At 42.1% G+C, this 14387-nt stretch overlaps 2 protein-coding genes across 12 annotated transcripts in view; both read right to left on the minus strand.

Annotated features, from left to right (window-relative positions):
- The window catches only part of DAPK2 (death associated protein kinase 2), a 42064-nt gene extending 39673 nt beyond the window's left edge, over positions 1 to 2391 (minus strand). For 2 of the 4 annotated variants that reach the window (XM_069026259.1, XM_069026254.1), the window contains exons 1-2: positions 2303 to 2391; positions 1679 to 1807 (exon numbers count right to left, since the gene is read on the minus strand). The gene's annotated coding sequence lies outside the window, so the exon portion shown is untranslated. Of the gene's footprint in view, positions 1 to 1234; positions 1306 to 1678; positions 1808 to 2302 lie in introns of those variants that run through there. The other 2 variants (XM_069026255.1, XM_069026257.1) reach the window with 2 other exon arrangements.
- Positions 2392 to 6440: 4049 nt separating this feature from the next.
- Positions 6441 to 14387, minus strand: part of TBC1D2B (TBC1 domain family member 2B) — a 31654-nt gene continuing 23707 nt past the window's right edge. For 3 of the 8 annotated variants that reach the window (XM_069026364.1, XM_069026361.1, XM_069026366.1), the window contains exons 10-13: positions 14242 to 14359; positions 13357 to 13542; positions 12893 to 13014; positions 6441 to 10421 (exon numbers count right to left, since the gene is read on the minus strand). In XM_069026364.1, coding sequence (XP_068882465.1) covers positions 10226 to 10421; positions 12893 to 13014; positions 13357 to 13542; positions 14242 to 14359 — 622 coding nt within the window. In that variant the 3' untranslated portion in view covers positions 6441 to 10225. The remainder of the gene's footprint in view (positions 10422 to 12892; positions 13015 to 13356; positions 13543 to 14241; positions 14360 to 14387) is intronic. The other 5 variants (XR_011154314.1, XR_011154313.1, XM_069026363.1 and 2 more) reach the window with 5 other exon arrangements.

Raw genomic sequence — 14387 nt, forward strand, 5'->3', positions numbered from 1 at the left:
ATTCCTAAACTGTGCCCTACCATAAAATAGGATCATATTTACCCTAAGAAATCACAGTTTCCCATTGTGCTCTAAGGCATCCATTTAAACACATATACTTTACATCAGTACAATCCTTGGATATAGACAGTCTTATTACAGTACAGAAATGCCTTTTTAGTGCAGCTTGTGCTGTGTGTACAGGATATCAATCTACAGAAACCACTCTTCTGTAGAGAGTGACAGAATCCGCCTCAAGAGGAGCAGAAGAAAGTAAGTTCCATTTCTCTCCTCTAATGAAGTTTTCCCTGCACAGGTAAGTTATTAGCCTGTCATTACCAAATTATGTGACAATGAGTGACTGGTTTATACATGTCAAACACGATAAATGTCCACCCACCAGTGAACAAGAGCAGAATACAGAAAACAGAGGTGAGAACAAAACTGTTGGAGTATTTCCCTTGCCAACAGCCTTGCATTTCTTTTCCTTACGGTATCTTCTGTCCTAAGGAAACTGGTTTCAAGTGACTGAGGCATTCCCTGTAGCATGCTTTTATATTACAAAACATTAGTTACACTAAACCAAAATCCCAAACCCGTTAAAATGGACCAAAGTAAAAACTTCCCTTATATATATTTTATAATACTGAAAAATTACCAAAACCAATTTAGAATCAAAACCTGACTGTTTTAAATTAATGGTGTGGGAAAAAAAAAACCAAAAAACCCCAACCCACTAAATGAATTAAAGGTATATTGTCTTCTAGTTTTGGTGTTTTATGTTAAAACTAAACAGATTTTTATAAGCGTTATTTTCTTCTTTCACTTTCATTCCTTTTTTCACCTTCCTTTCTCTTTTCTTTTTTCACTCAAAAGACTACACAATTCCAACAGCAAAAAAAACCCCCAAACAACCCAAGTGGGTTTTACCCTCTGCTTTCAAAAAAAGTAGCCCAGTTAAAAGTTCTATTAATTTCAGCAAAACTTATTTGTACTGAAATATTTCCCTGTCAGAAAACAACAGTAGCCTAAAAATTTTTCTACCAGGAAATTGAGGCAGCTATTACTACCTGTTTATAAAAAACACAAAACACACCCAGCATCTGAGCAATTCAGCCCCATTACAGAATCACTGCCCCTGCCACTAACTCTCAAGAGCTCCCTTTCTGACTTCCCAAGTTTACCCTGCAGTAATTACATGTGTGGCAAATGACCCAAGACTGTATTTTCAAGCCTCCACTTCAAGCACACGTACCAACCACATTGGCTTTGCAGCTAATTCCAGCTCCCAGCCGAGGCCAGGAATCCCAGAGCCTGGCGTGCCTTAACGATGAGCTAGGTGGGAACACAGCCTGGACACTCAGGGCGCAGGGGAAGCCCACAATGTCAGGCTCGCTGGCACGGCATGGGCAGAGCCCCGCTCCCCGTCCCTGAGGCGCCTTCAAGGATTACTGCTGCACATAACTCACATCACTGCCCCAAAGTCAAGGGAGATCTCGTCTCTGCAATCTGTTTCTTGCACAAGCAATTGAAAGGCACAGAAAAGTCTGAAACCAACTGATGTTTCAGAAAAGGGTCAGAGTTGAGCTTTTCCCTCACGAGTTAAGCAGGTGAGCACTGCGATTTCTGTCCTTTTGCAGCTGGTGACCGATAAGTCAAAGCAGGAGCAATTGCCACACATTTTCACCCTCTAACTCACATCTTCCTTCTTGACTGTCCTCTACAAAGATGCAGGCCAGACCAAGCCAGTCGCCTCGACCGGGCTGTGTTGCTCCAGGACCCCCGGATCACTGGCCAGAGGAACAGGTGTAAAGAAACCCAAGGGAAGCTGTTTGAGGGAGAAGGCAGGAGATAATTTACGGAATAAACACGATGGAATTTGCACAGCATTTGCTGAATGGTATCAGCACGTTGAGCGTAAACCCCGGACTAACCGCCCCCGATGGCCTTGGGCAGAACAGCGCCAGACTGAGAGGAGTGCAACACCAACAGGGGCACTTCTGGAAGTGCATTCCCCGGCCCCCCTGGGACCTGCTCGGGGATAAAGGACAGCTGCTCGCGGCGGGGGTGCTGCAGGGAGCTGCCTTCCCCCCCGGCTGTGCAGACACCGTGAAGCGGCCGAGAGTCCGCACCCCCCGCACCCCCGAAGCTGCCCGATCAGAGGGGCTGCACGGCCGCGACACCGCAGCCCCTGAACCGCGACACAGGCGGGACACGGAGCGGGAGCGCCGCGAGGGCGGCTCAGCGTAAGGGACGGACTCAGAGGGACATGGAGAGAGGAACCTGCAGAGGTGCTGCTAGTTGGGAGGGAGAGCCCACTTACCGCGTTCGCCGGGCTCCCTGTGCGCGCAGGGTCGGGCCGGGCGGAGGCTGAGGGGGGGCGGCAGAGCCGTGCCGGGCGGAGGAACCAGGGGGGCCCTGCCTGCCTGCCGCCCCGGGCCCGGGGGGAGGGCTGAGGGAGGGGCCCGGCTCCGCGCTCCGCCCAGGGCAGCCTCGTGAGGAGAGGGCTGGCCGCAGGGGCAGCGGGCCGATCGCCGGGGCCGCAGCAATGCCGTCTGGATGGGAGTGTGCGGGCCGATGCAGCCTCCAGGGCACCCGGCACCACCCTGACTGTGCCAGCCCTGCACTGCCCCTGATGGGATGCAGACAGCTCATGCTGGGCCACTCCAAAGCCTTCCAGACCGACATAGCTCACCCAGGCTGACTGAGGAACAACTCAGATGCAGAATCCGATTTCCTTACTTTAGTAGACAGAGGATATGTGAAAGCAATACCAAGAAAATAAGGCTGAGGAGGCAAATCCAATGCAGAGGCACTTAAGTTGTATAAGCCTTGTTCTATATTCTATACAAGCCAAAACACAAGCCTAGATTGGTTACTGCGTGGTCTGAAATTCACCATTACCCAGTGAAATTGCCCGTTGTTTCAAGAGACCACTGTGATCAAGAACAGCACAAGTTCCCAGACCTCACTGTGCAGCTCAAGGTGCATTAACATGCACTACGAGACCAAACCTCTGCCATCCTGCTTCCCAAGCTGCCTTAGCCCAAGTGTTGGCTTCCAACAATGACATCCTTAATCTGTTCACTCTCCTATCATAAAGGCATCCCCGAAACCTGTAAAACTAGATTTTCTCCCCCTTTATTTGGCAGACAGTAATTGCAGTAAACACTCTTAGGTCTCCTTACATTTCTTTAGGGCAAGTTAATATCCATCATTTGCTAATGAGAAATGATGTGAGATTGTTCACACCTTCAAAATAAAATACAAGTGCCAGGTTGCCTTCGCTTCCAATCCTCCATGTGATTAAGGTAACACAAAGCTAATGGCAAATGATCATACATAAGCAGGATGTTTTCCTTTGCCATAAGGTGTGAAGATAGATAAATTTAAGAGTGATTTTATTCTAGGCAAGTGCCTAAAGGCAGTGCTTTTTATTATCACAGTTAAAAAGAAACTTGGCTTGTTCCAAGTCAAGAGGACTGAACTGTGCCCCGATTGCCTGCCCTGGGAGTGGTGTTCACAGCCCTCAAGTTCCACCCAGCTCTCCCAACTCCAAAAGGAAAGTGGCTGCATCTGATACTACACAGGGTGGAGAACAGGAAGTGGGAGTAATAGTAAAGGTTTCAAAGGGCAGTGGAAGCATTCAGAACTCTCTCAAAGGGAAATAAAGATATTTAATTTCTCACCTTAAGTCATACAACGGGAGGTGATCACATGGAAGTCACAACAATCACACTACAAAATTCTCAGAGCAAAGGGCACTTGAGGAAGGCCACTGCTTTTGTTTGCTCCTAGCTGCAAGGAAGGGAACAAAACACCCTGAGAGGCTACAACTGCTTCTCAAACTGGGGCAAGCTCTCCTTAGACCCCAAAACCCCTCAATTTGAATGAAGGTTTCCAAGAGCAGCAAGGGTAGATTGAATTCTACCTCTGGTGCCATGTCCATAGGGTTTGCAAGCCCAAATACAGATTGTAACTAAGTAGGATGTTGCTCTTGCATGGTTCTGTAGTTATCCACCCTTAAAACACTAACTCATGACTTCTTTCTAACTCCTTTGGATGAAGGTAAAAGCTTTTATGTGCATACAGGACAAGAACAGAAAGGAAAACTCAAACCTGAGCAGTGTTTCAAGTAGGCAGCATCAGTAAACGCTGCAGCCACGCATTTGCCACCCTCCTTTAGAAGTGACAATGTAGGAAACCCATACCTTATGTTCCAAAGGGGGAGTTCCAGGATTAAATACAGAAAATCACCACCTGCATTTCTTAAAATGGGCAAATAGCTTAGTCCACAGATTAATCACCAACCACAGTACCTGAAGACATCACTGATTCCATTCATCAGCTCAAACCTGACATCTTAGGGGCAACTCACTGCAAAACCTAACTGGTTTGTACACACCAAAGGTCCATTGCATTTGAGAGACACAGGCAGGATGCAGCTGCTCAAGACCGGGGGAATCTTGTTGACCAAAGTCATCTTAGTTTACCAGGCATATTCTAGTACTGAATGTTTGAATTACTGGATATATACTTTTTTAATAACCATGGTTTTTAAAACCACATTCACTATATAGTCCTGAGCTCTGAAAACCTGGCACTACAGGTGGACATCCTTGAACTGTAGACAAGTGTGGCTTATACAGCAGATCATCATGGAAAATACCACTCTGCTAACTTCTGATTGAACCTTTTACCTTCTTTTCCAGGGGGGAAGTTTCCAAGGCAGAGCACGCCCTTCCTCTGCATTATCTGAGGGAACATACTTCATGTGTGGGAATTCCTAAAGCTTCAGCACTACATGGATTCTGCTTTCCTTTGAGTTCAAGGAGCTGCAGATAAGGAAGCTGTGTTTAGCACTTCTGAAAATCCCAGAAAAGGAACACCTGATACTTTGTAATACCAGCAGATTCAGTGTGTTCTCTGCATCTTTGATGCACCCAGAGCACAGTGAGACTCTGCAGGTATCTGGTCTTGGTTCAGAGTAGGCCAGCTTATCCTAAGTTATGCATTTCTTAGGAACCAGGTTTTTAACATACATCAGCCACACTCACATCCTTATTGCAATCCCACTGAGAGCAGATGCTTCAAGCTTAGTCCTAAGGAGCAAATGGGAGTCTCAGCTGTTCTTTACAGGCCCCACCAGCTGCTTAGGGCAACACAACCTACTCAAGCTACACATGCCAAGTATCCAAGTGAGGACGTTGCTCCCCATGCACTCTCTTCCCAGAATTTTCTGTTTATTTCTCTGACTTAAAATTTTCAGTATACAGGACGGGAGGTCTTTAGGCCATAGTCATGTTCTGCCTCAACTGCTGATCTCTCTATCCTGTTTTGCAACCCCTTTGAACAGATTTCCAGCTGTGCCAATATCTACTCCTACAACAGCCTGCCATTCTGTAGCAGAGCCAGAGGACAAGAACTGTGCACTATCCACCTCTGCTATGAAAGATATGCTTGGATATGCAATTACAGTCCTGTCCTAACTCTTATTTTTTCCTCCCTTACAAACATTTAGCTATTAAGTTACATTTCTGAAGTAGGTTAGGTACTTCAAGCCTCTTTAAGGGAATCAAGCAACTCCAAAATACAAAATTCGTATCTGAAAGACAGATATTGAGACTTGATTTCCAAATTAATTGAGTACTAGGTTAAATTTTAAAAACATCTGAAATTATTTATTTGACTACAAAAGACTGTGGCAGAACTATTACCGCAGGCCTGGTTCCTACGGTATATCACTGTGTCCCGCAGCCATAGGGAGGAGGAGGAGAGAAGATCCAACAGGCAGGAATTGTGCAGCAAGATTGATTTATTTAATTATTTTACAAACTCTTTTATAGACTTTTTTCTGCATAGTCTAATTGGACAAAGGACCAGCCACCCCTTGGGGGTGATTGGCTAAAATCCTAAAACCATTGTCAAAATATTTTTCTACTATACCCTAAACAAGACCTTTCAAGGTTGCAGGTGGCTTGGTTGTTTACATTCCCTGCTACCTCTTCTGTGAGAGAGAAAAGTCTCTCACGGACTTAGAAAATAACAAGAAAATCCTCGCTAGCAGCATTTTTGTACCTACAGCAGAACATCAGTACCCAGCCTCCTAAAGAAGCTTTTGGGGTGTCAGGAGATATTATACAAATATGTTTCCCAGAAAGTGTGTGAACTCAGAAAATTCCTCTGAATGCTCATGCAAATTTTATCTCCCCTCCCCTCTTCTCCCAGGAAACTTAAGGACACCAATCACAAGTTTACCCAGTCAGCATCACCTGCATGCAACATGTCTATGGTTCACGTCTTCATGCTTCAAAGACAAATGTACATGTATGTTCCTTTATAGAGATTCTCTCAGACCTCATTATCAGACAAAAGTACAAGCTCTACCACTGGCTTGTTCTGATGGCACCTGCAGGTACTTCCATCTGTTATGGGAAAAAAAAAAGAACCAGAGCAATCTATAAAGTAATAAACAATTTATTTTTTCTTTACATCAATCCTTATGAAGATAACATCACTTATGTTTGTGATTCAAATTTCTTGTACCGCATATTGCTGATTTTTAACATGGCACTTAAGGGAATAGTCACTTAAACAGCTACACAATTTCATTAAATTAAACAATTTGCCATTTCTCAGTTATGTGATCGAACATACAACTCTGTCAAATTTAAGACCATTCATTCATTTCTGATGTCATACAAGAAAGAAAAAAATAAATCTTTCCCTTTCTGCTGAAATATCTTACCATGTTTACAAAGACTGAGGGGAAGGGAAGAAGCTCTCACAGAAGACACCTAAAGGGCAACAGAAAAATCCTTTTTGTTGATTACATAACTGGTAAAAAGAACAACACCAAACAATGGGATAACACTGGATGATAACACTACCTGTACACATGTACAGGTCAAGCTGAAATACTGTGCAGTTCTAATAACTAAAGGTGTAGTGCACCAATTTTTTGCCTATTTAACAGAAGATGATAGACCCTTTGAAACAATTAATGAAAAGTTTCACTGGGAAGCCATGCACACAAGTATGAAGATGGAGGAATATTCTGCAAGATGCAACGTAGTGGTCTGGGTTACATCACATATTCTGGGAACCATGCATGAGGAACTCTTTGCACATTATGCGCAAGGCCTTGAAGTTAAAATATCGGCTTGGCAGCCGTCATTTGCATGAACATGTCAAGTGCCCACTACCTTGCTGGCATGAATGGTAAACCTCATCCACCACTTCAGAAGTTCACACACAAACTCTTGGTCTCCATGCAGTTCAGCTTTGGCAGGCCACTGAGGTACACTGTGGTTTGGCCTGGTTTCATCAGGTTTAAATACTGCCTGTGTTTCCTGCATGTCTCTAATGAGTTACTACTTTCTAAGGTTACCAGATTAAGCACACTAGAAAACTACGGCACCCAAAGACATTTGCAACATCAAGCAAGGCAAACTTCCCTGATGTTACTTCCTACTATGTGCATCTTACTTTTGTTCCATGGAGACTTCTAGTGGCCAGAGGTGAGAAGCCTCTGCAATTTTTTGACCTTTCAACTCATCACTAAATCAGTAATAAGGCTTAAAAAAATGAAGCCAACAGCTTGTTGGGAACTTCAGAATAACAGCATCAACTCATTTCATACTTGCAAGCTGACAAAATACCCAGAGACAACACAACTTCCACAGGGTTCCTAACATTCATTGATTACAGTCACACCGTGGCAGAAGAAACAGAGTTACTTAGTTTTACTGTACAACCGGTAACAACTTAATAGAATGTGCAACACACGCACACATAAACTGAACTGTCAGCAGAACTCTGAAAAAAATGGTCCTGTAATGTTGCAGGTCGTGTTTTGTCAGCTCAAGAACTTCCTGAACAGTTGCCTTAAAGTTAGTTTTATCTTCACAACCCAAAGACTTCAGTGGAATCAGTCTGAAAACATCTCCTGAAGTCACAGGACTAGTTCATAGTAAAGACTCAAAGCCGAAGAATAACAGATTGTAGGAATAGGGTAGGTACAAACATCTGAATTCTTCACCTTACTATTTCAACTGTGGTCACTGAAGGGAAGATCTTCACCTTAAAAAAAAAAATCATTTAACACTTGAAAAAAACCATTAAAACAAACATACAAACAAAAAGCCTATATTACAGATTGATTTAGAGACCAGCTCTTTCAAAACCAAGACAGCATAACTAGAAAATTAGAAAACCTGGTCCCATTTTTGTATTCAAATACTGATTGTAAGTAGAAAAAGAATACAGTACATGCAATAATATCAAAACCCTGCCCTCCAGTACACAACCAAGAGTAACTAGGGAATTAGGAAAAAACCCCAACTACTGCTTACAATAGACAAGGTAGGGGACATTTTAGAAGACTAATAACAGATAAATCAAGATGATCACACTGTCAGTCCCTCAAGGGCAAGGATTTGCTGGCTAAGTAAAAATTATGTGTCATACAGGAAGCATAAATTTTATATCAAAAGTAGTTCTCTAAGTTACAACTTCACCTCTGATTAAATAGTTCCCTTCCGTATAAACTAACTTATAATATTCTTACTTGGAGAAAGCTACAACTACATTACCTAAAAAGAGTTTTTTAAAAAGTGCTGTGAAACAGAAGCAGGATTGCTCTCTGCACACACTTAAGCTAACTAACTAAAATGGTTACATGATTATACCAAATAAAGTACTACTACTTCTAGAAAACCAAAACAAAATACGTAAAATACAAGCTTGATGAACTTGACTCTTCCCAATGACTAGTTTTGGTTTTTTGCCAATTAATTGCTTCCCCAGAGCTCAGTGATTTGCTGCCTAGTATTTGAATACTAGTTTTATCATGACACATTATAGTCAATCCAATATTCTGAAGATCCAACAGTTCAAGAAAAAACATTGCAAAAGTCCAGAGAATAGCCAGCAAAAAATAAACCCTCCTTCTCCCCAGAACCATTTATGAACACTGCTGGTCACCAAATGAGAGAGAATGACCTCCAGTCACACTTCCATAGCAGAAACACTACCACTCAACGGATCAGATGTTGTTCCTTACCCCTGTCTTGCAGGATGTGCATCCAACACTCACAGTAAAGCTGAGCACATTGAGAGAATATTGTGTGTTTCTGTTGGAAAAGGATCTTCAGTTCCCATGTGCATGTTGTAACCTTCAACTGATAGGATCCTTTGATTGATTGGTAAATATTTGTTTTATGAAACCTGTCACTACCACTATTGTACAATAGTTCTACAATCATGCAGAAAGAATGCTTCTTCTTAAAGAACAAGACTTCACCTTAGGTCCTAAAGAGGAAGAAGCATTACAAGAAAAGAAAAAAAAAAAACAAAGCCAACCAACCAAAAACCCCACAGAAAAACCATAACAAAACAAACCTTCAACAGATACACAAAAAATTAGCTACGAAAGCATGGTACTCCTGTGACAAGCTCCATTCTTCCATAATATCTGGAGTTTGGCTGTGACCTTTTTGAACCATTGCAATAAAAAAAGTGAATACAAATAAAATTGACTAAGCAGAGTTTGATTTCTAATGTTGGTCACATTAATGACAATCTTTATCAACACAGCTGCCCTGAAAAATAGAAATGATGTTTGCTACCACTGCTTCAGTACACAACAGTCAGAGACAAAAACGGTACTTATTTTACCTTTACTTTAGAGTACACAAATTCAAGTGTTCTGTTTGGTGATCCACTGCATGACACTTCAGGGAAAGAAAAAGGAATGCGAAAGTTCTTTCTGTGCTTCATCCCATGCTTTTCTGGTTAGTGACCTCAAGAATGGCTAGACTGAGCCAACCTGAATCCAAGAAATATGATGTCCTCTCACACTGAGCCTGCACTACAAAAAATATGATTACATCAAAAAACCCCTAAACTCAGAATGGCAATGAATGTAACAGAGCATGGACTTTTCTTATTGTTTCACATCCAGGTATTAATAGTGCACTGTGAGAATACAACTGTCAATTCAGCTGATTGACTAAACTGAGACAGATATTAAGTGCTCTACAAATGATTCCATGAACATAAATGTAAACAGAAGTGTTTGGCCTCCATACAAAGTGGTATTTCTGAAAGTGCTGGGATTTGGAAATCTGTCCCGCATATTTCCAAAAGTGACTAGTTTACATTCTGTTTGACAGGATTAATAAAGTGTTTTGGAGGTTAACTCACTTTGGTCACGATCCCAAAGAACAGTTTATATTAAGTAGTTTCAGCTATCCTCCTCATCATCACTAATAAGGTCTCTTTTTTCTACACAGGTCTCTCGCTCGCGCAGGAAGTCCTCGCGAATGGCCTCCAGCTCCGTCAGTTCCAAGCGCACTTTCTCCAGGTGATAGGTCCTGCGGTTCCTGATCTGGCGTAAGGGAAAAGGGTTCAGGTCTCCAAAAGCAATAGCAGTCAGTTTCCTGCAAGATTACACAATGTTAGAAGACAATAATTCATATTTGGTGGGGTTTTAAATCAGTTTTAAAACTTCATCCGTATCAACTTTTATTGTATGTCAGATGTATCTGGTCTATTTCACACATAACAAGTCTCAGATGTTATCAATATTGCAAGAAATTTCTATAAAGCACTCAGGCTTAAGGTTATTTCAAGTGATAAAGTGTTATCAAATGCTCAAGAGTTCCCCCAGCCACCTGTAAACTCTGCTATAGAGATCACAGTCTTGACAACACTGAGCAGAAGACAAAAGCTTGGGTAATCAGAGCTTCCTTGGCTACACTGAATACTTGGTACATCCAGTTACCCATTACAGATTGGATAACTTCCTCCACAGAACCCACTGAAGCTCCTTCAATCCCAAACCAGTCAGCTCTCCAGTTAACCAAGATAACCTGACCATTAAAAGACCAGATTAAGCCTGGGACAACACAAATGTGGACAAGGATAATAGAGAACATGGACAAGCCAGTTTCCAACACAGTGAGAATGCTCTGGGATTCTGCTGGCTGAAGCACAGAGATCTCTGGGCCAGTGTCAAGTCAAACTTGTCAGGGCACACAGCAAAGCACCACAGAGGATCCAGCCCCCTTGCAGAGTCATGCTGCATCATACCATCCTGCAGTCCCAGCAAACCCAGCAACTGGTCAGTCCAATCAGTCCAAAAAGAGTTAACTACATCATTATTGCTGATCTACACCCAAAAATATCTCATTGTTTACTAAGGAAAAAAGGGGAACTGGAATATTTATTCTATTCGAATTCAGAAATAAATATTAAGAAAACTTATTTGGACAATTGATTTAAGGCCAGGTTTGTGTTTTTGAGCAATCAAGGAATGATTTCCTGCTATTTCTACACAGAACATATTCCAACAGCTTCTCTACCTGTGCACAACATGCCGTGGATCTGTAGAAACACTCAACTATGACATCCTGTAACTAGAATATAATTATGCACGTCTGTAGAGACCTTTCTCTTACTACAGAGCTTGAACTTAAAACTCTGTGCAGAATGATTTTTAACCGTTTCAGAACATCCATGAATTCTATACAAATAAATATTTCTGAATTTTTCCTCTACAACAGGATGATTTTTTCGTCCATATCAGGAAAAACCTCATTCTACGTGCTTTTGTACTGCTCCAATGTTGATGCTGTAAAACTTGTACAAGTATGGCAGAATAAGAAACCAGGCAGCTTGAATCCTGTCTTGTCAGTCCTAGCAGGCAAATCCTTATTCCCTAGGTGGCCCTACACCACTACTTCCACTCTTAAAAACCCCAAAAGGCAGAGACTTACAGATCAGCACAGAGCACATTTGTAGTGCAATTATCTTTGATGTACTGAATTCTGTCCTCACTTGAACTCCCCATCTCCCAGTGACCCCTAATTAGTTCAATTTGTTAACACCAAAATGAGATCTCTTCCAGTAGTATTAGAAGTCTTTAAAAGAGGTTATTTCAGCACCAGAAAGGAGACAGGAGAATCAAGACATCATTTCCATAAGTGGAAAAGGAATGGAAAACCAAATCATCACCTCTGATTAAATATCAATAATCTTTTCAAATTAGGTAAGAACAAAAAATAATTAGTTTTTTTTCCTGTCTGCATTAATCCCAGCAATCCCTTTCCAGCACAAGATTATTCAGTTTTAACTTCTCTCCAGTCAAAACTGAAACACAAGAAATAAAAATAATAAAGCTCTTTCAGCCTAAATTTATGTGGAATTTGTTACATTAAAAACAAACATCTCAAATTTCAATATACGATTTTGCTCTAAATTGAAAATTAGTGAGCTTCAAAAGATGTGCAAAACATTTTCAGACATTAAACCAATCCCAGTATGACTTTTCTTTTTAAGATTAATCTGCTGCTCTACAGTCCTGAAACCAGGAACCTAAAAACACAAAACCCTAATTTACAAACTGTAAGTCCTATGCACGGACTGAAGACCAGAAGAGTAACTAATTTGTATTTATCCTCTGCTTCCAAGTATATCTTAAAACCAGCTGGAGCTATGTGGCAGTAGCCTGTGCATTAACCATGTGTAAGCTATCTAAGACTTGGGGGACATGGCTCACATTTTTAATGCTTAAGCCAGGATGTGTTTTTATTTATCATAAAACATTTTACTTACAAGTTACATCTGCAATGCAGAGAGAAACTTCACCTATAGTTGAAATTCTGACGTGTTGCTACCATGACACAACAGCTAAACAAGGTAATCTCTTTCACACCTAAAAATTACTATTTAAGCCTTCATCACTTCTGATTTGTCTCTGCTAGGTGCAAGTGCTCATGACAAATCCTAGCAGTTGGTTTTGTCTCTAATTGCTTTATATCTGAATTACGTTCTAGGTGAAAACAACACCAAAGCCACAAGACAGACATCTCCCATGGCCTTCAATGCCACCCCAGTCCGAGTTACCCACCTGGCATCAAGGATGGTGCGTGTGAAATAGCGAAGGTACTTGAAAATGGACATTGAATCTTGCAGCTTCAAGATTTCCTCTTCTTTGTATTTAAAAAGTGCCAGGGCAAATCGGAATATTACCTGATAAAAATACATACAATATTTGGTTCTTTTAAAGTACAGAATACACTGAGTCTCATGGTCATCTTTATAAATTCCAAACAAGAGTTCCACTTGCACAGGCTGCATTTGAGCCCTCAAATCACATCTCCCTTTTAATCTCCCTTCCTTGCACCAGCCTCTTTCCAAATGCTGGAAAATGTTTTGAATAGCTATTTATGCACAGTTCCTCCCTTGTTTTTTCCCTACCGGTCATTTTAACTGACAGGAGTTTTGCAAAACAACCTTCCTCCAACTCTGCACTCAGTAACACCACAGTACTTCCTTATCCAGTAATGAACAAACTTAGCCCATTCAGTTCACCTTTGGTCCCTCATAGAGGAAGGAGTCCCAGATTTTGAAAAGGATGTCGCTAACCACGCTGTCCACAAACACCACAAGAAACCAGTTGAAAGTGATAAGAGTATAATCAACTTTATATTGTTCAAAATGAGCATGCAGTCGTGGAAGCTTCTCACTCATTAAATCCTTGAACACTCGCTGATCAACCTAAAGAGATGACAAATAGGGTGTTATTGTTCCAATTTTCCAGCACATCATTCAAAGCAGGGTTGTTACCAGTCTGTAAGTGCAAGTTTTTCTGGAGGTAACCAGGAAACCCAGGACTGTCTAGCTAACACTTTCAAGCTAGATCCACCCAAAGCACACACAGCTACCCCACTGCACATTGCCCCTGTCTGCTTCTCAACCCACCCCTGGTCTCACAGGGCTCCTCATGCACAGGTGGGGTGTTTCTAGTACAGGCCACCAGTGTTTGCACTGGTGCAGGAGCATGGCAACAGAGAACATGCTGGGCAAACACTTGGCTGTAGGAGGCAGCCTGTACCAGAGCATTACCTGGAATCAGGAATGCTACAGTGGCTACTGCCCACAGCACTGCAAATGCATTTTCACCCCAGCCCTCCCATAGAGCCCAGCACCACCATGCCCCCAAATGGGAGGAAAGGAATGATAACACAGCTCAGTGTTGTGAAGCTAATGATGAGAAGGGGGGTTAAGGACTGCAGCTCCAAGCAGGACACTGAACAACCATCTCAGCGTTACAGTCCTTGTCTAAACAAGTGCCCTGCTGCCCTGTCAACCCCACTCTTGTCCCCCCACCAAAGAGGCCTATCAGACAGTTGCAGAGGAAAGCTCTTGACTGGCTGAAGCTTACAGGACCAGGCTGTATCCTGGCAGAGCACATACCTGTGATCCCAGCAGTGTCTTAGTATAATAATCACGAGGCATGAAAACTTCCACTATTGTTACTAGACACCAAAAAGCATCTTCCTGTTCCAAGTACAGAAGTGCAATTGCTACCAACCTGAAAACCGGTTTATTTGGAGAAAAAG

Source organism: Aphelocoma coerulescens, chromosome 10 (genome assembly GCF_041296385.1).
Source record: "Aphelocoma coerulescens isolate FSJ_1873_10779 chromosome 10, UR_Acoe_1.0, whole genome shotgun sequence".
NCBI lineage: Eukaryota > Metazoa > Chordata > Aves > Passeriformes > Corvidae > Aphelocoma > Aphelocoma coerulescens.